Raw genomic sequence first — 20,282 nt, forward strand, 5'->3', positions numbered from 1 at the left:
CTTGCACTGATGTAGGAGTCTCCAGTAGTTTGGGGGATAAACTAAACCAGCTGACTGAAACGGAGCTGCAACACTTCTGCTTCATGAGGTCGATACAGAGTCCAGCTCAAACCCGTTCAATCCTGACACAGAATTCCACTAAAACACGTTTATATTTGTGTTATTTTTGTCTGAGCAATCTACTTGGTGTTTTTTAGTTTTCCTTTACTCAGTAGTTTCCAGCAGTTCTCTCCTTGTATTTTGTCCGCTCGTGTTAAACCGAGTTTAACCTCCGCCCCCTAGTGGGGGCGGCCGGTATGACACGTACCTGCCGACGCGCTGACCAGGAAACGCTCACAAGCAGCTGCTGTGGAGGCGACCGACTCTCGGTCAGAGTGAAATAACATCTGCCGTAACACATGTGGAAGATCAGGCGTTAAACACGGCCGGTGAGGTGATGCGAGGACGGAGAACAACTGCTGATAACCGGATCAATACTTAAAGTTTATTTTAAGTTTATTTCACTCCTGAACTTTGTCTTTTGACTCAAACAGGTGAAGGTAGGAAGTTATTCTCACTTCTGATTTACCTGCAGACATCGATCATAATTGTGTCTGAAGACAAATATACATGATTGTTAATGAAATGTTTATTGGTTTTATTATTGATCAGAAACACCGTGATGATCAGCCGATGATTAGTTTTCTTCATCGATCAAACTTTGGTGTTTTTATTTCCTGGAATGAACCTGTCGTCTCCAGCATTAAAGTCAGATTGCTGTTTCCTGTGGAGCCTTTCAAAATAAAGCGTGGTTCCTGGAGGAAGTGGTTTGCTGCTTGTGTAACTGTTGTGTGATGAGGCTGTGAAGGAGGAGGACACGTGTTTCTGCAGGACAGTTTCACCTCTTAGCTTCTTCACATTTACAGGAACCAGACTAACGTAGAGGCCGAGTCTCTTTCTGCTTGTTTAAGATTTTCAACTTCCTGTTTGTGCAGTAAAACTCACTTCACAGAAATTATTGTTTTTAATTTTAGAAACAGAAAATGAGACAAGGCGCTAAGCGAAAGCTTGAGAGCAGCTCGGATCAGCAGATACGGCTGTATCAGTGACTTCCTCCACCTCCCACTGGTTTATGACTGCATTCAAGTGACATAAACACTAAAGAGAGGAGCAAACCAGTGCAGGATCAGCTGATCTGTGTGCAACACCAGTGATATGTGTTTCCTCTGCAGATGAAGGTGTGTGTGTGAGCTGATGTGGACGTGAATTCAGCAGAATGGACCAGTGTGAGGACAGAGAGGAGGGAGTCCCTCCCTCTAAAACCTCTCTGTGTGGGGAACATGAGAGTCGGAGCAAAGCTCAGAGGTTAGATGAGAATCTCTAACTGTCCCTGACTCTTCTGCATGTCAGAGCTCAAGACTCACCAAACCTCATTATTACAGGAATCGACCTGGACCTGGACCTGGACCTGGACCTGGACCTGGACCTGGACCTGGACCTGGACCAGGACCTGGACCTGGACCTGGACCTGGACTTGAACCTGGACCCAGCTGTGTGTCCTTGAAGAGCAACATGTCAAAGGACGATTTTATTAACTTCAAAGGAGAGCAACGTTCTGCTGTAAAAAGGTGAGTGTATCCAAACGCTGCCAATGGTTTGTGTTTAATGCTTTTTAAATAGACTGATTATTTTTATCTGTATGAATTATTTTTCATATAAATAGAATATTTACATTTTGTACTTTTGTCTTCTATCAGGGTCCATCAGAAAAGAGACTCTCTTGAACATGAACCCAGCTGTTTGTCCTTGAAGAGCGACCACTCAAGGGACTGGCTATTTGACTTTAAAGGAGACCAACATTCTTCCTCAGAGAGGTGAGATGTATTGACACATTAAATGTATTTAAATCAGTCCTCATGTTAGGAAATGTCCACATGTTTCTTCCTGAGTAGATCCATGTAGTCCTGGACCCCTGTGGTCCTCCATCACCTGATGGTGATCTGAGCTTCCTCCTCATAGATCTTCATCTCCTGTCAGGAGCTTTTTCCTCAGGTTGACACATCTGGAGGTCTCACCTTCCAGAGGACTTATCCTGATGATGATCCAGAGTTCCTCAGCTGCTTCATGTCTCCATCAGTTGTCCATGTTCCTGATCTTGTTGTAACTTTTCACTGAGTTCACATGTACGTTGTTGTGCAACACGTAGTGGGGCGCTGTTCCAGTTATCAAGAGTTATTAATCATTTTATTCAACAATAATTAATAATTAATAGGGGTGTAACAATATATCGTGCCACGAAATTTCGCGATACAAAAACATCACGAAACGTGTCGCGGAGGTGACAAACTGTATCGCGATATTGGGTTATTAATATTAATCTATTGTGTTGACTAGTAACGCGCATTTGACCGCACGTGCCGACCGCGCATCGGGATGACAAAACACAGCGTTTAAAACATGAATAACTGGAATAATTTAGCTCTGAACCGCTCTAGATTAAACTGATCACCCAGAACCATAAACCTCACGCCTCCTCTGGGTCCGGATCGGGAAGCTGCGGGCTCTGTCGACTGCGGGACGCGTTTCTGCCTGGGTTTTCCAGTCAGAGTCTCTCGGTTTCGGTGTCCTTCTGTCTCCTCTGAAACGAAACGGGACAGCGGAGCGCCACCTTGGGCCGGGCCGTGCTTTCGGATCTAACGGAGCCTCTCACGCGCTTCGAGGCGAGGCGGGGCCGGTCACTTGTAGACGTGCGGCTCTTCTCGTCGGTCGCTGAGGCACGGGCGTCACGGATCCAGGAAATGCAGCTCACAGCTGAGGCGAGACGCCGGCTGGCCGTCCTCGAGACGTCCCGATTCCTGATATAAACAGAAAACTTGGAGCGGGAAAAAGGGGTTTCAGTCGGAGCTTTCAGTCCCAGCGGGACTCTTATGGCTGATGAGGGCGTGGGCATCAAAGACTTAGATGGCGGGATGCTTCTCGTGGATCTGAGAAACTTAGAGAGGAGAAAGTTATGTTTCTGCGTCAAAACGACGCCGTGCATACGGCGTGTGGTACGCGTTGACGCAGACCACACGCCTCACTGACGCCGTCACTGACGTGCACCTCCCGAAAATATTAACTACGCGTCGAGGCGACGCAGACCACACGCAGACCGAGAGGGCTGTGATTGGTTCGCTTGGTAGCAACGCATTTCCGGTTTGAAGCAGTCGTGAACTTTCAGCGCTCTTTTCTTCGTGTATGTGAGATTTTTTTTTTGTTTTGGTTTTTTGCACAATAGTTGTCCTTATCTCTTTGATTCACTGTGACCGGAAAAAGTCGGATAAACCATTCAGGAAAACATTGCAAATTAGCGGTCACGGGGGGTACTGCACCGCGACGAAATGGACTGACCGAGAAGTCTGAAGGGTTCACGACGGCGTCACGGTGACGGCGTGTGCTCTGCGTTGGTTTGACGCAGAACCATAATTCAGGCTTTAGAGAGGAGAAAGTTTGTGGGAGATGGAAGCCGGTAACGCCGCAGCGGAGCAGCGCTACGGGCCGCAGCTGGCCGTACGGATCCCCAAGCCAGTCCCGATGCGGGCGCGCCTCGGATCCCCCCCCCCCGACCGGGGTGGGGAGGAGACGTGATCCCGATGGGCATTTGGCAAGAAGCCAAGAGCTGACGAACTGCACAGAATGAAGAGCTGAGGAAGAGAGAGTTTGAAGAGAGGCAAAAACGCTTTTGATTCCACGGGCTTCCGTGACGTATTCACCGCCTGGCCAGTGATTGGACGCGCGCCGCTTCAGGTGCCACCCCCAAGGCACACTGGTCCTTGTAGTCTCTGACAGTGGTGTAAAGTAACGAAGTACAAGTACTTCGTTATTGTACTTAAGTAAGATTTTTGAGAATTTGTACTTTTATTGATACTTTCATTTTTCTGTACTTTTACTTTTACTTCGTTACATTTTCAAGGAAAAAATCTTACTTTTATTCTGCTATATTTAAAATTGGACACGTCGTTACTCGCTACAAATTAAAGAACAGCACAGCGGGGGCTGATTTATGGTTCCGCATTACACCGGCGCAGAGCTACGGCGTAGGGTATGCAGCGACGCACAGCCTACGCCGTAGCCTACGGCGCTAAGGTGTGCGTCGATTTAACGCGGAACCATAAGGCGGACGGGAAGGAAGGGGGGCGCGTGAATATACCGAGAAGGAGCTGCAGCTCCCGGGAGAGTTGCGCCGCAGAGGCGGGCCGGAAGGCCGGAGGAACCACTGTCGCGTCGAGTACCGATGAGGACTGAAGCCTGAATTATGGTTCCGCGTTAAATCAACGCAGAGCCTCGCCGTAGGGTACGGGCCCTGCGTTGGTGTAACGCGGAACCATAATTCAGCCTTGAGCGGCAGCTGACGCGTGTCCATGCGCACCATTCTTTGATTCCACCCCCTTCTAAGGTGGTTTTGACATTTAAAAGTTCAAAAGTCTCATCCTTTATCAGCTGGGTTTGCTTAATGTTGTCACTGCATACTACAGGCTGGGGGTATACCTGTCAGTGGGGCCAACGGGGTACAGCAGCAGTGATGAGCAAAGGGAGAAATTAAAATGGGGTAATGGAAACAAACGCTAAAGGGGTCAGAATAATATCACCATTATTTAGAGTTGTAAGCAAATTCTTGGATTCTTCATTTCTTTGCAATCCTTTTGAAAATAATTTTGAACTTTGAATTTTGTACTTTGTACTTTGTACTTTTTACTTTTATACTTAAGTACATTTTACACCATGTACTTTTGGTACGTTATTATATTTAAGTTGAGGTACTTTTATACTTTTACTTAAGTAATGTTCTTAATGGGTACTTTTTACTTTCACTTAAGTAATTTTCAAGCAGAAAATTTGTACTTTTACTTCAAGGAGCCGTCTGTAAGAAATGGCCAAAACTGGTACTGCAGTCACTTTCAAAATATTGTTGAGCGGCGTGTACCCTCCCCCTCCTCCCCCCGACCAGAGGTTGCCAGGTAGGCTGCAGAATGCAGCAGGAACGTAAGCTGCCATGGCTGCGATAATTAGAGCCGAGCTGGCAACCCGGATGCTGAAACAATACTGACTTCGTGATTGGGAGATAGGTGGAGGGTGGAGCTTCAGGCCAAAACAAAAAATGACAACATAAACATCAGTTGAGTGCTGTTGTCAGTGACATAAGTATTTGAAATTAACATGATTTTTAAATGTCTGTTGACATATCGGGGTCATTTTATGATTCGTTTTATTATTGCTCTTACATACAGCTCCTTTAAGTACAATATTTTTGTACTTTTTCCACCTCTGGTCTCTGACAAGGCGGCTATTTTAGGAGGCACATTAAAGCTGATTTCAGACTGGGGTTGAGCCGGCTTTAAAGTCGAATTCACATATTCACAAGATGTTCAGTAAGACATTCATAAGAGTCCAGAGTTCACATGAGCACATGTCGGTGGTCCAACAACGTTCTCAGTGGATCAGCAGGACTAGTAAACCTTCAGCAGCACAGCCAGTCCTCTGATGGACTGTCCTCATCCTAACAGGACTTCATGGACCTTCAGCTGGTGTTTGTCTCTGTGAGGACATACATGATGTGAGCTAATTCTTCCTGGTTCCTCCACAGAGTGGACCAGCAGAGCTCAGATCCTCCCAGCGGTCCGTCTGTCCAGCAGCATCAGACACAGCTGGGCTCCATATTTCTGGTCTGTACATGAACAACAACTGCTTCTCCATCTGCTCTGTTGATGTTTGTCTCCATCCTGGTCTCTGGAGACCAGTGGACTGTCTGTCTGTCCAACATGGGTCTGATGTTTGTCTCCATGCTGGTCTCTGGAGACCAGTGGACTGTCAGTCTGTCCAACATGGGTCTGCTGTTTGTCTCCATGCTGGTCTCTGGAGACCAGTGGACTGTCAGTCTGTCCAACATGGGTCTGATGTTTGTCTCCATGCTGGTCTCTGGAGACCAGTGGACTGTCAGTCTGTCCAACTTGGGTTTGTCTCTGTGGTTTCAGGCTGATTGTATCCATCATGTGATCTTCTGTTCCAGCTGCTGGAGGACAACATTGTCCTGTTTGTGAAGAACGAGCTGAAGAAGATCCAGAGGGGTCTGAGTCCAGATTACCCAGAATCCCTAGAGGATGTGTTGCAGGGTGAGGATGAAGAGCAGAGGTGGAGCAGCAGAGAGGCGTTTGTGAAGATCACAGTGAACTTCCTGAGGAGAATGAAGCAGGAGGAGCTGGCTGAGCGTCTGCAAAGCAGTAAGAGGATTTCTCTGAACATTTAAGATGCTGGATAAATCACCCAGAATGCCTCAGGAGATGAACAACATTCACAGATAAGACACAACTTTAAACCCACTGAAAGATGAAGGGAGGAACTCTGCTCATCTTGTTCCAACAATGTTCTGCTGGAATCAGATCTGCATTCTTGACCCACATGAAGGTTATTTTGACCGTTGACACCCAGCTAAACATTTTTGCAGACCAGTCGCCCCCACATGGTCACAGCACCCCCCTACAGTAGCACCCTCCCTGTTCAGGACAGCAGTGGACCTCAATAAACATGATTAACCTACCAACACCACAACATAACTAGCATATTTCAGTCCTGGTTTTCCTCTTCCAGGAATCCTGCTGAACTCCAGATAGTCTTGATGGTTCTACAGATTATTGGATCAGATCATCTTCTGGTGTTTTCGAATCCTAAACCTGGAAAATCCACTTCACAGACACCACAACAATAACAAGAACACAACAACCCACAAACCCACAACCCACCAGGGCTGTACTGCTAACATCCTGGTACTAGAAACTCCAGGAACCCCAGATGTTCTTGTCATTTCCACGTCCTGAATGTACAGAGGTGTTTTTGGTGGTAAAAGTGATTCTACTCAATATTGGACAGCTCATCGTAAAGTTACAATCGATCAGTGTCTGTTCACATCCTGATTCTTTAGGAGAATTAAGTTGGACTTCATAAAACACTAATTGGTTTCTTTTTTCCACTTTTATTAAGGTTCTTTTGCTGCATATTGTAAAAAGCGGCTGAAGTCTAAGCTGAAGGAGAAGTACCAGTGTGTGTCTGAGGGGATTGTTAAAGCAGGAAATCCAACCCTTCTGAAGCAGATCTACACAGAGCTCTACATCACAGAGGGAGGGACTGGAGAGGTCAACGATGAACATGAAGTCAGGCAGATTGAAGCCGCATCCAGGAAACCAGTCAGAGCAGAAACAACCATCAGACAGGAAGACATCTTTAAACTCCCGCCTGGAAGAGATGAACCAATCAGAACAGTGATGACGAAGGGAGTGGCCGGCATCGGGAAAACAGTCCTAACACAGAAGTTCACTCTGGACTGGGCTGAAGGAGCCAACCAGGACATCCAGTTACTGCTTCCATTCACCTTCAGAGAGCTGAATGTGCTGAAAGAGAGAAAGTTCAGCTTGGTGGAACTTGTTCATCAATTCTTCACTGAAACCAGAGAAATGTGCAGCTTTGAAGAGTTCCAGGTCGTGTTCATCTTTGACGGTCTGGATGAGAGTCGACTTCCTCTGGACTTCCACAACAATGAGGTCCTGACTGATGTTACAGAGTCCACCTCAGTGGATGTACTGCTGACAAACCTCATCAGGGGGAACCTGCTTCCTTCTGCTTGTCTCTGGATCACCACACGACCAGCAGCAGCCAATCAGATCCCCCCTGAGTGTGTCTCCATGGTGACAGAGGTCAGAGGGTTCACTAACCCACAGAAGGAGGACTACTTCAGGAAGAGGTTCAAAGATGAGGAGCAGACCAGCAGGATCATCTCCCACATCAAGAAATCACGGAGCCTCCACATCATGTGCCACATCCCAGTCTTCTGCTGGATCACTGCTACGGTCCTGGAGAAAGTCCTGGAAATCAGAGAGGGAGGGGGGCTGCCCAAGACCCTAACTGAGATGTACATCCACTTCCTGGTGGTCCAGGCCAAACTGAAGAAGGTCAAGTATGATGGAGGAGCTGGGACGGATCCACACTGGAGTCCAGAGAGCAGGAAGATGGTGGAGTCTCTGGGAAAACTGGCTTTTGAGCAGCTGCAGAAAGGAAACCTGATCTTCTATGAACCAGACCTGAGAGAGTGTGGCATCGATGTCAGAGAGGCTTCAGTGTATTCAGGAGTGTTCACCCAGATCTTTAGAGAGGAGAGCAGCCTGTACCAGGACCAGGTCTTCTGCTTCATCCATCTGAGTGTTCAGGAGTTTCTGGCTGCTCTTCATGTCCATCTGACCTTCATCAAGTCTGGAGTCAACCTGCTGGAGGAAGAAAGAAACACACAGACTGACCTCTATCAGAGTGCTGTGGACAAGGCCTTAAAGAGTCCAAACGGACACCTGGACTTGTTCCTCCGCTTCCTCCTGGGTCTCAAACTGGAGACCAATCAGACTCTCCTACGAGGTCTGCTGGAACCAGAACAAAGAAGATCACAGACTAATCAGGAAACAGTTGAATACGTAAAGAAGAAGATCAGTGAAGATCTGTCTGCAGAGAAAAGCATCAACCTGTTCCACTGTCTGAATGAACTGAACGATGGTTCTCTGGTGGAGGAGGTCCAAGAGTCCCTGAGGTCAGGACGTCTCTCCACAGATAAACTGTCTCCTGCTCAGTGGTCGGCTCTGGTCTTCATCTTACTGTCATCAGAAGATCTGGAGGTGTTTGACCTGAAGAAATACTCAGCTTCAGAGGAGGTTCTACGGAGGCTGCTGCCGGTGGTCAAAGCCTCCAAGAAAGTTGTGTAAGGACAAACACGGACACATCTGTTTTAGTTACAATCACATGTTGTGTTCTTGGAGGAAACCAGTTAAATTCACTGTTCAACTAAGTTCAGGATTATGTGGGACCAGTTGTCCTCAATGATTAATTTCAGGAAACTTTACATGCAGAGAAGAGGTATGCAGCTTTGATCAAGACTGTAGTGCAGCAACACTTATTGATTAATAGTTGAATTCATCAGTCTTCGCTTAAATTCTATGATTCATTTGTTGATTTAAATAATCAATGTTTAAATTACATGATTATTAGGGCCCAAGCACTTACAGTGCGAAGGCCCTATTGTATCTGTAGGAATTTTTATTCTTCGTCGTTATTCTTTCTTTCTTTCTTCTGAAGAAAGGAGGGCCTTTTTGCCCCCCTAAACGTGCCCCAAAAGTCACCATGATATTTAATGGTTTGCATTAATGTGCGTGGCAAAATGGCTCAACAGCGCCCCTAGAAAACTTTGTGCATCAAGCCCCACAATACGGTTTGACGTACATGCACGAAAATAGGTACACACCTGTATCATGTCACAACTTAAAGAAAAGTCTCTTGGCGCCATGGCCGAAACCGAACAGTAAGTCGGCCATTTTGAACATTTTTAATTAATCGTGTCATTTTGGCGAAATTTATGCCATTTCTTCAGCCGCTTCAGAGCCCGAACCGTAACGTGCACCCAGGTGTGTTATACATCATAATGTTCGTCTCCATCCTGCGACGACACGTATTACTTTTCTCTTTCAAAACCGTTATCGTGGCGACGCTAGACGCCAAAAAGCGCGCACCCCCTTCATCTGATTGTTCCATTCTTTATAGTTCCCCAAAAGTCACCAAATTTTGCACGCAAGCCACGCCTAGTGATAAATTTGATATTTCATGGTTTGCATTAATGAGCGTGGCCTAATGGCTCAACAGCACCCCCTAGAAAATTTGTGCCTCAAGCCCCACAATACGGTTTGACATACATGCACGAAAATCGGTACACACCTGTATCATGTCGCATCTTAAACAAAATTCTCTTGGCGCCATGGCCGAAACCGAACAGGGAGTCGGCCATTTTGAATTAATCATGTCATTTTGCCAAAATTTATGCCATTTCTTCAGCCGCTTCCCCAAAAGTCACCAAATTTTGCACGCAAGCCAGGCCTGACGATAAATTTGTTATTTCATGGTTTGCATTAATGTTGTAATCCCTTATGGGTTCTGAGCCCAAAGGGGCCCCCGCGTAGAGGAGGCCTAAACTGCGTGCGCGTGCCCTCGCGCAAAATTTTTGGGATCTTACGGGTCGGATCGGTTAACTTTGCATGACTTTAAGTCGTTTAGAAACAGATTGACAGCCACAAGCAGCTTCAATGATTATAACAAAAAAGACCATTCCAGATCAGCAGATGAATGCATAGCACAGGATAATAATAACTGCAGGGTGGTGAATAGTGCAACAGGGCAAAGCTCTGTGTATTCCCCTATTCAATTTTAGACAATATAAGGAGTAAAAACTGAATGAGAAACGAGAAAGCCAAAGAAAGTGTCATGACAACAATTATAATTATTATCCTCCTCATTTTATTGCTGCATTCAGCAAAATACCAATGACCTCCAAGTTCCAACTCACTGCATCATATAGGGCTAAACAAACATCCATCTCAGACTGGTATTTTATACAAAATGGCAAAATAAATAAATACAATAAATAAGAAAAAACACATGATTGACTGACATAGCAGCATATAAATAAAATTCACATTAAACATTCCCAACTCAGTCCCAATACAAAGACATACTCAATAAAATTACAATAAAAGAACTTAAGGTGCCATTACAATGGCTTTTTCTATCTTTTCGTTTCTGTGCTCCTGATTTCTTCTGTTTTGTTTTAGCCTCCGCCAGTGGCAGAGCGTGGGTTTCAGCACAGAGGGGGCGGAGCATTCTCAATGGGCCCTTATGATAATTATTTTACTATTCAACAACTTAAAGATAACGGACACCTCATCATACCCAGCAAACAACACAAATGCTCACGTTTACTGAGCCAAGCAAGCCTAGGTGCCTCAGAAAGCCACAAACCAGTTCACACACACACACACACACACACACACACACACACACACACACACACACACACACACACACACACACACACACACACACACACACACACACACACACACACACACACACACACACACGCAGCCTGACAGCCGTCAATCTGAGCGCATCGCTGACCTTGGTGCTGGTGTGACAGTGACTCACAGGGTCTGAGCCAAACCATCTTTAATTTAACTTAAAACATAAAATGTAAACTACAATTACACAATCAATTCAGATAGAATATAGACACAATTGTCTATAAGGCCATTAATGAGATCTATAAATAGAAAATAGACACGGCGGTCTAAACACAACAAAACGCATAGCCTATTAAAAATGTATCAACTGCACACAATATGCATTGAAATAGAAAATAGACTCAGCGGTCTATTACAGTTGACAACAACACAAGGTACATTAAGGTGGTCAAGGCAATAACAACATTCTGATCATTATTTATGTGCTCACCGATTGCTGTCTCTGCGCTTGTTGCCGCTGCACCAATTCACAGACTCCGAACTCCAGAACATCATCCTCGGCTCGAACAATATTCCAAGTAACGTGGAAAACAATGTAACGGCCGCTACAGCTCCGCCGCTCTCCTCACACCTCCGCCGCGGACAGGAAGCAACTAGCCTCTCCTTTCTCTCTTTTACCTTTCTTTTTAACGATCCAGACTGGTGCTTTTTCTTCTCCATTTTTCCTCTTTCAAAGTTCCCTCCAAAATGCTGCAGTCTCACATACAAGACGAGTTAGTTCAAATGTAAAAAAACGAAACAAGTTAAGTTCCAGCCAATCAGGTTGGCTCACAGCCCTGATGCGTTCAGGACAGTAGTAAAGTAAGAATTAACCTACACTGGCCGCACAATGCACATTTTATCGTTATTATAACCTACAAATTTTACGATTATATATGAACGTATCACACAAAACGGGGCCCTCTCATTGGGCCCCCCTGAACGTGTGGGCCCTGGGGCGACCGCCCCCTTGCCCCCCCTCTGGCTCCGCTACAGGCCTCAGCTGCAGGCACAGAGAGCACGTAATGCCAAAATAAAAGCCTCGAGCGAGTCGAGCCTCGTCGTGAGGGGAGGCGGCGGCGGCCCCTTAGGGCAGAGGGGGGGCCCTCTACTTTGAAATGTTGTTGACATTGGGTTTTTATAACCCGGAAACCCGCGCCAGCGTCGCTAGTGACCTAGATAGAACCTGGTCGACGTGCTTTTGGCTGCTGCTGCCCACGTTCCCCGGTGGTGACGGACGAGCCAGGAGGCTTTTCTTCTGATGCAATTAAAACTATTTATTGCGACTTCATTATGATTGCTCAGACAAAGCATAACGTTTATCAGTTTTAGCGCCACAACAGTCACAAACCTTTTGCCCTTCCGGCCAAACATCTGTCAAACAGACGTGACGTAATCACCTTTATACCTGTAGCTCAGGCAACAACACAGCGCCACCCACACACACACAGAGGAAACAACAACATATTTGGCTCCTATACTCGGTATTGAGTACTTGACCTTCATTGGCAGGAATTAGCCCCGATCCTTCTTCTGATTGGTCGTGGGTGGTGTCATTGGACTCGGTTTTGAGTCCTTGAACATAATTGGTGCAAATTAGCCCCGCCCTTTCTTCTGATTGGTCAATATTTGATAGTCCCTATTTTCTGGCATAACTTTTGAATGGTTTGACATAGAGAGTCGTGGGTGGTGTCATCTGACTCGGTTTTGAGTACTTGACCTTCATTGGCATGAATTAGCCCCGCCCCTTCTTCTGATTGGTCGATATTTGATAGATCCTATTTTCTGCCATAACTTTTAAATGGTTTGATATAGAGAGTCGTGGGTGGTGTCATCCGCTAAATGTCCAGGCCTGAAGACATTTTCATGCAAGTCATACAAGCTTCTGCTGCAGCACGCCCATTCATCACTGCTTGCAGCTTTAATTTCTCTTTTATCTCCTCTGCAGGTTGAGTGGTTGTAACCTCTCAGAGGACATCTGTGCTGATCTGTCCTCAGTTCTCAACTCTCAGTCCTCCAGTCTGACAGAACTGGACCTGAGTAACAACCACCTGCAGGATTCAGGACTGAAGAAGCTGTGTCCTGGACTGGAGAGTCCACACTGTCACCTGGCGTCTCTCAGGTCAGAATCCACCAAGTGTTCAACTGTTGACCGTTAGAACTGTGATTGATATTGAAGGATTGTTGATGGGAGTTTTAATAACTGTAACTGGGTCCAGATCGGGTTGAAGTGCTACAGACAGTCGGTCAGAACTGTGTGAGGATGATGAACGAGGAGAAGGGCTCCACCAAGTCCACATTAACTCCTTTTTAGAGTTTAGTCAGTTTCTGGTTACAGTATTTCAGTGATCAGGGTGTTTTTTTCTTCCTTTAATTGAAGAGTATCAACAAGTTTGTCCACATGTGAACATCTCTAAGCTCCCCTCTCTAATCTGATCTCTTCTTTATCACTAAAAGTTCTTAAATAAGACGTTTATGTCAGACTTTGAAATGTTTCCTATTTAATATTGAATTAGTTTCCATAAAATTATCAAACTGGAGCACCAATAACTGTTAAATGGTGATGACCTCAGCAGCAGAAGTGTCTGTTCTTCTAACCTCAACTCTACCTCAAGTCTGTGTCTGGATGTCCACAAGGTGCTGGACTGATCAATATTCTATCATTTATCCATTTCTGATCATCTGACCTTGAATAAAAACCAACAGATTGTTTCTGGAGACTTCAGAACATTTCAGACCAAACAACGTCCCTGGAAACACAAACGCTGTTTGGTTGAGAAAAGAGTCAGAAAGTCAAATGTTTATTCAGTTCAAATGAAGCTCATTAAAGTAATCTTTAAACACCGCTGACTTATCTGGTTGTAAAATTCACTAAAGTGTTGAGGACAGACACGTCAGTCATGGAGTGTGATGTCACATGTTCAGGTCACATGATGCTATTCACACGTCTCTCTCCACATCTGGATGCTGTCGGCCTCAGCAGCAGTGGGACTCTTTGTATGTTGATGTTCATCCACAAGTTTAGTTCAGGCTGAAACGTCTCAGCAACATTTGTTGGATTCAGGGTGAATTCCAGTGTTTCTGCTGATCCTCTGACTTCTCCTTCAGCACCATCATCAGGTGAACACGAGGACAGAGTCAGCTTTAGTCTCAGAGCAGTTCTCTCAGAGTCTCTGCATGTGTGTTGTGTTGTGTGTCTGCAGGCTGTCAGGCTGTCTGATCTCAGAGGAAGGCTGTGCTTCTCTGGTCTCAGCTCTGAGCTCCAACCCCTCCCACCTCAGAGAGCTGGACCTGAGCTACAACCATCCAGGAGAGTCAGCAGGGAAGCTTTTGTCTGCTGGACTGGAGGATCTCAGCTGGAGACTGGACACTCTCAGGTAAGAAGACAGAAGGACATCAGTGTGCTGGACTCTTCATGGTGTTGTGGACATCATCTTTGTAGCTCTCTGGCTTTGAGCAGAGATATTTGAGCAGATGGACCTGCTGCAGCTCATCTGGTGCTGCAGCAGAGCTGATAGATGCATTTCACAACTCTGAGCCGTTCTAGACCCAGTAAACATCCCAGAACCACAGCAGTGTGGTTTTCAGGCCCATCACAGCACAATAACAGCTGCACCTTCACTCATCCATGACACAGTCTCCTCCTGCTGCTGATTCAGCAGAGATGAAATCAGATGAAAAGAATGTGTTGAAACTGTGCTGCAACGTGACGACCACAGGACAGGACTTCAGAGATGCTGCATTCAAGTGCATCTGTCCAAGTGTTGGACTGTTCCTTCATCAGTGTGTGAGAGCCATGTAATGTCCATGTTTGCTGAGAGAGACTGTGCTGGTCTGACCCCCCTCCTCCTCCTTTCAGGGTGGAGCCTGCTGGACAACGATGGTTGACACCAGGTCTGAGGAAGTGTAAGTGTGTTTTTATTTCATTCACACATTCAACCATCTTCACACTGACACATCACTCATTCATGAGTCCATCAATGATCAATGAGAGATCAATAATTGTTTGTTGTCTCCATCAGATTCCTGTCAACTCACCATCGACACAAACACAGTCAACAACAACATCAAACTGTCTGACAACAACAGGAAGATTATGTGTATGGAGCAGGATCAGTCATATCCTGATCATCCAGACAGGTTTGATTCCTGGTATCAGCTGCTGTGTAGAGAAGTTCTGACGGGTCGCTGTTACTGGGAGGTCCAGAGGAGAGGAGGAGTTTCTGTATCAGTGAGTTACAGAAGAATCAGCAGGAAAGGAAACTCTGATAACTGTGTGTTTGGAAGGAACCATCATTCCTGGAGGCTGGACTGTTATGATGGTGGTCGGTACCGTGTCCGTCACAATAACAGAGCAACATCTTCCTCCTCTTCTTCAGTCTCTGACAGAGTAGCAGTGTATGTGGACGTTCCTGCTGGAACTCTGTCCTTCTACAGCGTCTCCTCTGACAGACTGATCCACATGCACACCTTCAACACCACATTCACTGAACCTCTCTATGCCGCGTTTGGGTTCTGGCCCGGTTCTGGTTCTTCAGTGTCTCTGTGTTGAGTTCAGTCTCAACAGTCAGAGAAACTGTCTCTGTTGGACAGATTGTTGAGTCTGTACATGTCATCCATCCATCCATCCATCCATGCATCCATCCATCCATCCATCCATCCATCTTCTGATCCAGGTCCAGGTTGTGGGGTAGCAGCCCCATCAGATTGGTCCAGACCTCCCCATCCCTGGTCTCAGACCAACAGATAAAAACTCTCAGTGAGTCCTGGTTCTACCGCGGGTCCTCGTCCCGATTGGATATGCCTAAAACACCTCTCAATGGAGATGTCCATCGGACATCGTCAGCAGTTGTCCCAACCATCTCTTTTCCTCTAGAGCTGGACGACCAGTGACCCTACTCTGAGTCTCCCCTCGATGATTAAACTTCTATTGTTTAATCTAATTTCTTGACTGAGCAAATTTCACCCCACATCTCCCAAAATACAAGCAGCATTTAAAATCTGTCCCCAGAGGGACAAACCCTCTGGACCACTGCTGCACAGTCATGAAAGACGTTTCTTGCTCTGTCCCCCGTGCAGCTTCAGGACTCCGAGTTATTTCCTGCTATATAAGTAAAGTTGAAACTGAAAGTCATTTCAGATCAGTAACTGCTGATAGAGACTCTGTTTTCGTCCCTAAACTGTCTTCATTGGACATATTACTGTTGCTGTCTTTTTTCCCTGAGTAGAAAATGTCTGATTTGCTGCAGTTCTCCAGTTGTATTTGTCCATTAAGGTGGATCGTAGTAACCCACTGAAACCCTGAAAGGACTGTCTCAGGGACTTTAAAACCTGGATGAAGATGAACTTTCTTAACCTTCAGAACCATCATCCTTTGTGACGTCACTCATGGCATCACCTGTTTCTGATTATGTGGTATAGGGTTCTCTTTTATGGTATTTTATGTATTTTATTTTAAAGTTTAAACATGTTGTGCCTCGTTGGCTCAGTCATATGATTCTCACAGTGTGAGCAGTTCCAGGTTCAGTTCCCAGAGGAGCCCACTGCTGGATGTAACTTGTGGTTGTTTCCTAGAAGTAGCAAAGCTCCAGGACAGTAGAGTACTGAAACCAGGAGTCTATCTGAAGGCGGTTGAGTTTCCAACTCGCATCTATCATGTGATGTTTCACATCAGACAGATAACTGCTGTAAACGCCCATCCTGACAGTCTCAACAGACAAAACTCAATTCAAATGTGTCTGAATCTGAATGGATTGGTCGCTCAGATGACATGTCAAGTACTTGTTTGTGTCTCACCTCCCCGAATGCTGGAAGTGGGGGTTTCTGAGGGTAGATGGTGATCTTAGTTAGATTAAGATCTATGAAGAGATTATTCTTGTCTTAATTTCTTCAGAGTTGTGACACAAAGAGGACCAAGTCAGTTAGCTGGCTTTCATTTTTTACCGTTTATACTCTGAAGACAAAACAAGGCGTTAAAGAACAAAATCACACGTAATTGATAATCAGACAGGAGCACAAAGACATACGCGATAGAGGGAGAGATAGACCACACCTCTTCCCTGACCAGGAACCGAGACACCAAGTTCACATGCAACGCTCTCTTGAAGTGATTTCAGCTCACTGCTCAAAGTTCAGGGACTTGCAGAGAATGTTAAGAGAGTGATGTTCAGTCACTGTTTATCTACAATCCAGGTTCCTGTTAACAATTATAAGAATAATAGATCTTCACTTTCCTGAATGCGATTTATAACATTTTTCTTTGTGATGTCATCAGTGACATCACAAGGCTGACAAGAGCGCCCTTTATGTTTACATCAAAATAAAAGTGCTGATTTCTTGGTGTTATTTGGGGTCATGTGGCAGTGTTGTTATATAAACTCATTCAGATGCATTTCTGTTTTAAATAACCCCCATTGAACAACTTCCAGTGAGCAGTGTTAGTGAATAAAGTGCCTTGTTGGGTTTAGAAGAACGTTTCACTGCAGCTCTAAGCGCAGGTCGCACAGAGCACTCAGGTACTCTGTGTTGTTTTCATCACAGTCCAGAGCATTCTCATAAAGATCCTGGGCCTTCTTCTTGTGGCTTTCCGCTTTTGGCCACCTGAGCCAACAGACCGTACGCCTGGCCGTCTTCCTCATCCTCGTTGAGACGGTGCTCTGTAATCTGCTTCAGCTTCTGCAGAAAGAAAAAAAACAGAAACATCTGCTCAGGGAACAACAAAGGAACCTTAGCAACTCTTAGCACAGCAGCTCCCCCTACAGGCCTGGAGGATTCATTTTACAACACCGCCTGAGATGTCCTCCTGTTCACTCAAACACAGACGGTAAAAACCATCGTGGTACAACATCCCCTGAGAGTTGTCATGGACGTGAAATCAAACAATTGAGACCAAAAACATTTTTTTGTAAATAGTAAATAGTAAATATTATGTTTATTTCTACTCGTGAAGGTCGACCTGAGATTTGTTTATCTTGTCAGCACTGAGTGTTGCTTCAGCAGAAGTCCATGTAAAACCTTCACTTCCTGTTAATGTTTCTCCAACTAGAACTTGAGTCGTGACTCAGACGTAGATTCCACATCTGTAGTGATATCTGGGAATGCTGGAACTCACCTTAGTGCCCTGTTTCCACTCCCACGTGTTTGGTGTTATCTGGACAACCTGAGGAGGAGACAAAGCTGCAGTCAGATGAACACTATCTTCACAAGAATATCTCTCATGCTGTGTGACAGCTTCACTTTCTCCTGGAGGTTGGCTGGAACACGCCCACCTGAGCTCAGTCACCACAACGAGCTGCTTTAGTTTGGATAACCACAATGCTAACTAACATTATTGCATTATTTCTAATCAAACGTGCTGTTGTCTGTCAGTAGCGCCGACCTCTGATTGGTCAGATAAAGGATTGAGACTGTTAGAATAATTGAACATAAGTAATCTCATATTTACTCAAATTGCCTTTACATATAAACTAAGCTTGTTTGGTGTGTGTACAACTTAATTGCGCAGAGTTTGTTCTGCAGAGAGGAGAAGTCAGATAGTGTGACTACGGATTAAGTCATCAAAGAACTATCTGTGCAAAGCAAGAACTGCTCCCTCGGTTGAAGATATACCGTGATGTTTCAAGGTCTATGACGAGCAACATATATCAAGTTGAAGATAAGGAGTTGTGTAAACGTGAAGAGTTGCAGCTGTGTGTTCCCTCTCCCTTAGAGCTGCAACTCATATTGTAACTAGGGACCACACCAAGGGAAATAAAAAGAAAGGGGTCAGCAGAGTGCGCTTCAGGGCGGTAGGAGATTGTAACTGAACATAGCATCTCTGTCCGTTCTCCTTGCAGGTAAAAAATCTAACCTCTCGTCTTTCTCTCTTTTGTAATAAGTTTTTGGATGTTCTAGGTTGTTTGAACCTGACAGAGACTACACTGACTCCTCTGGAGTTTCTGCATTTTGGTCCATATTTCTGCAGGATAACAAATCTCTTCCAGCTTTTTGAGACATTGGAACCACAAACTAAGGCAGCACTATACATTGAAAATGTAAGATTATTGCAATGTTAACATTCAACATTAATATCACAAAAACCAAAACATTCAAATATCGAATATTCTGGAAAAGGTTGTTGCAACCAGTCATGTGACCATTTGCATAGAAATCTGTTTGAAGTTTTTCAGTCAGGGTTCAGAAGGCATCATAGCACAGAGACAGCACTGGTTCTACTGGACCTCAGGTAAGGGATTGATCTCCATACTGGTTCTACTGGACCTCAGGTAAGGGATTCGTGTCCATACTGGTTCTCCTGGACCTCAATCTGAGGCAGCAGTAATAATAACATTACAAATAAGAGTAAAAAAAAAAACAGAAACCATTTTTTAGATTTTGTTCATTTTTCTACAGTTTGAAATCTGGTGTGATGATGAGAACAGACTGCCCTCTTCTGGTGACACTAGAAACTACACGTTTGTTCCTTTTAACCACATTATCGTGTGTAATTCACCTTAATTACAGAAGTATTCATTGATTACAGACTACAATTACATTAATTAATGAAGGACAGATGAAGATTGTTTTTGAACTAGTTCCTCTAGAAAGAGACTACAGACCGACTCAGTCAGAAACATCCCAGAGGAGGTTTTCATCGCGACGGTCTGCAGCGGGACCAGACCTGCTGCTGCATCCATTTCCAGTGTCCAGCGCCGGTGAGGAGAGGGCTGCTGGTCAGGCAGCAGGTCTGCTGCTCCCTGGAGCAGCTAGCGACTGCTGACTCCCTCACATCTTCCTTCACCTCCTTTTTCCTTTTCTTCTGGCTTTGCCGCTCCGCCTTTATGCTGATGTGCAGTGAACTCATGTTAACTTAGTCCGTAAAGATGCTGGTTTGCTGACAAGTGACTGATGATGACGTTGGTGGACGAGTTTTACCCAAAATGCACTTGGAGACAATATCGGTGATCCACGTGTAAATGTGCGCATCGTGAAGTTAAATGTGAGAGTGAAAATAAAGTGCAACATTTGATTCGATATTTTACATCTACTACATCACTCAAGTCAGTCCGTCTTGTAAAGATTTCAACAAACAATTACCCCAAAATATGATAATTCAGGTGTGTTTTTGTCCTACCCTTAATGTAAAAGGGAGGAAGGCTTGAAAATGTAGTCAATAATCTATAAATCTGGGTAAGTTTCTCCCATGTTTAAGGTTTGTGAACCAGAGAGAGGAGGAGGAAGTGGGAACTTGCCCTAAGAAGGGCTGTTTTTGTCCTCTGACAGGAGGACGCTGCTTTGCAGCAAGCTCTTCAGGAATGAGGACTTTGACAGGATGGGGCAGACTGTCTGCTTTAAACATGTTGTTGTTACAAACCATTTTCAACCTTTCAGCACATCTTCAAGTACTTTTCTAAGTATTTGAACATCAGG

General features: G+C 45.2%; 2 protein-coding genes across 2 annotated transcripts in view; both read left to right on the plus strand.

Annotated features, from left to right (window-relative positions):
* The first annotated feature begins 355 nt into the window (after positions 1–355).
* LOC133419759 (uncharacterized) overlaps positions 356–20,282 on the plus strand; it is a 113,954-nt gene continuing 94,027 nt past the window's right edge. The window contains exons 1-8 of the mRNA XM_061709171.1: positions 356–539; positions 1,212–1,344; positions 1,422–1,607; positions 1,737–1,853; positions 5,603–5,681; positions 6,026–6,236; positions 6,994–8,254; positions 11,614–11,627. Coding sequence (XP_061565155.1) covers positions 1,256–1,344; positions 1,422–1,607; positions 1,737–1,853; positions 5,603–5,681; positions 6,026–6,236; positions 6,994–8,254; positions 11,614–11,627 — 1,957 coding nt within the window. The 5' untranslated portion in view covers positions 356–539; positions 1,212–1,255. The remainder of the gene's footprint in view (positions 540–1,211; positions 1,345–1,421; positions 1,608–1,736; positions 1,854–5,602; positions 5,682–6,025; positions 6,237–6,993; positions 8,255–11,613; positions 11,628–20,282) is intronic.
* LOC133419895 (stonustoxin subunit alpha-like) lies at positions 13,845–18,704 on the plus strand. Its single transcript, XM_061709386.1, has 3 exons — positions 13,845–14,251; positions 14,734–14,780; positions 14,897–18,704. The coding sequence occupies exons 1-3, from the start codon at positions 14,052–14,054 to the stop codon at positions 15,424–15,426; spliced, it is 777 nt and encodes a 258-aa protein (XP_061565370.1). The 5' UTR covers positions 13,845–14,051; the 3' UTR covers positions 15,427–18,704.

Source organism: Cololabis saira, chromosome 19 (assembly GCF_033807715.1).
Source record: "Cololabis saira isolate AMF1-May2022 chromosome 19, fColSai1.1, whole genome shotgun sequence".
NCBI lineage: Eukaryota > Metazoa > Chordata > Actinopteri > Beloniformes > Belonidae > Cololabis > Cololabis saira.

Bases quoted from the DNA above. Each gene is read 5' to 3' on its own strand.
- LOC133419895 (XM_061709386.1), top strand. From the start codon at position 14,052: ATGTGTGTTGTGTTGTGTGTCTGCAGGCTGTCAGGCTGTCTGATCTCA. The intron at 14,252-14,733 runs GTAAGAAGACAG...TCCTCCTTTCAG, and splicing joins TGGAGACTGGACACTCTCAG to GGTGGAGCCTGCTGGACAAC. The intron at 14,781-14,896 runs GTAAGTGTGTTT...TGTCTCCATCAG, and splicing joins GACACCAGGTCTGAGGAAGT to ATTCCTGTCAACTCACCATC.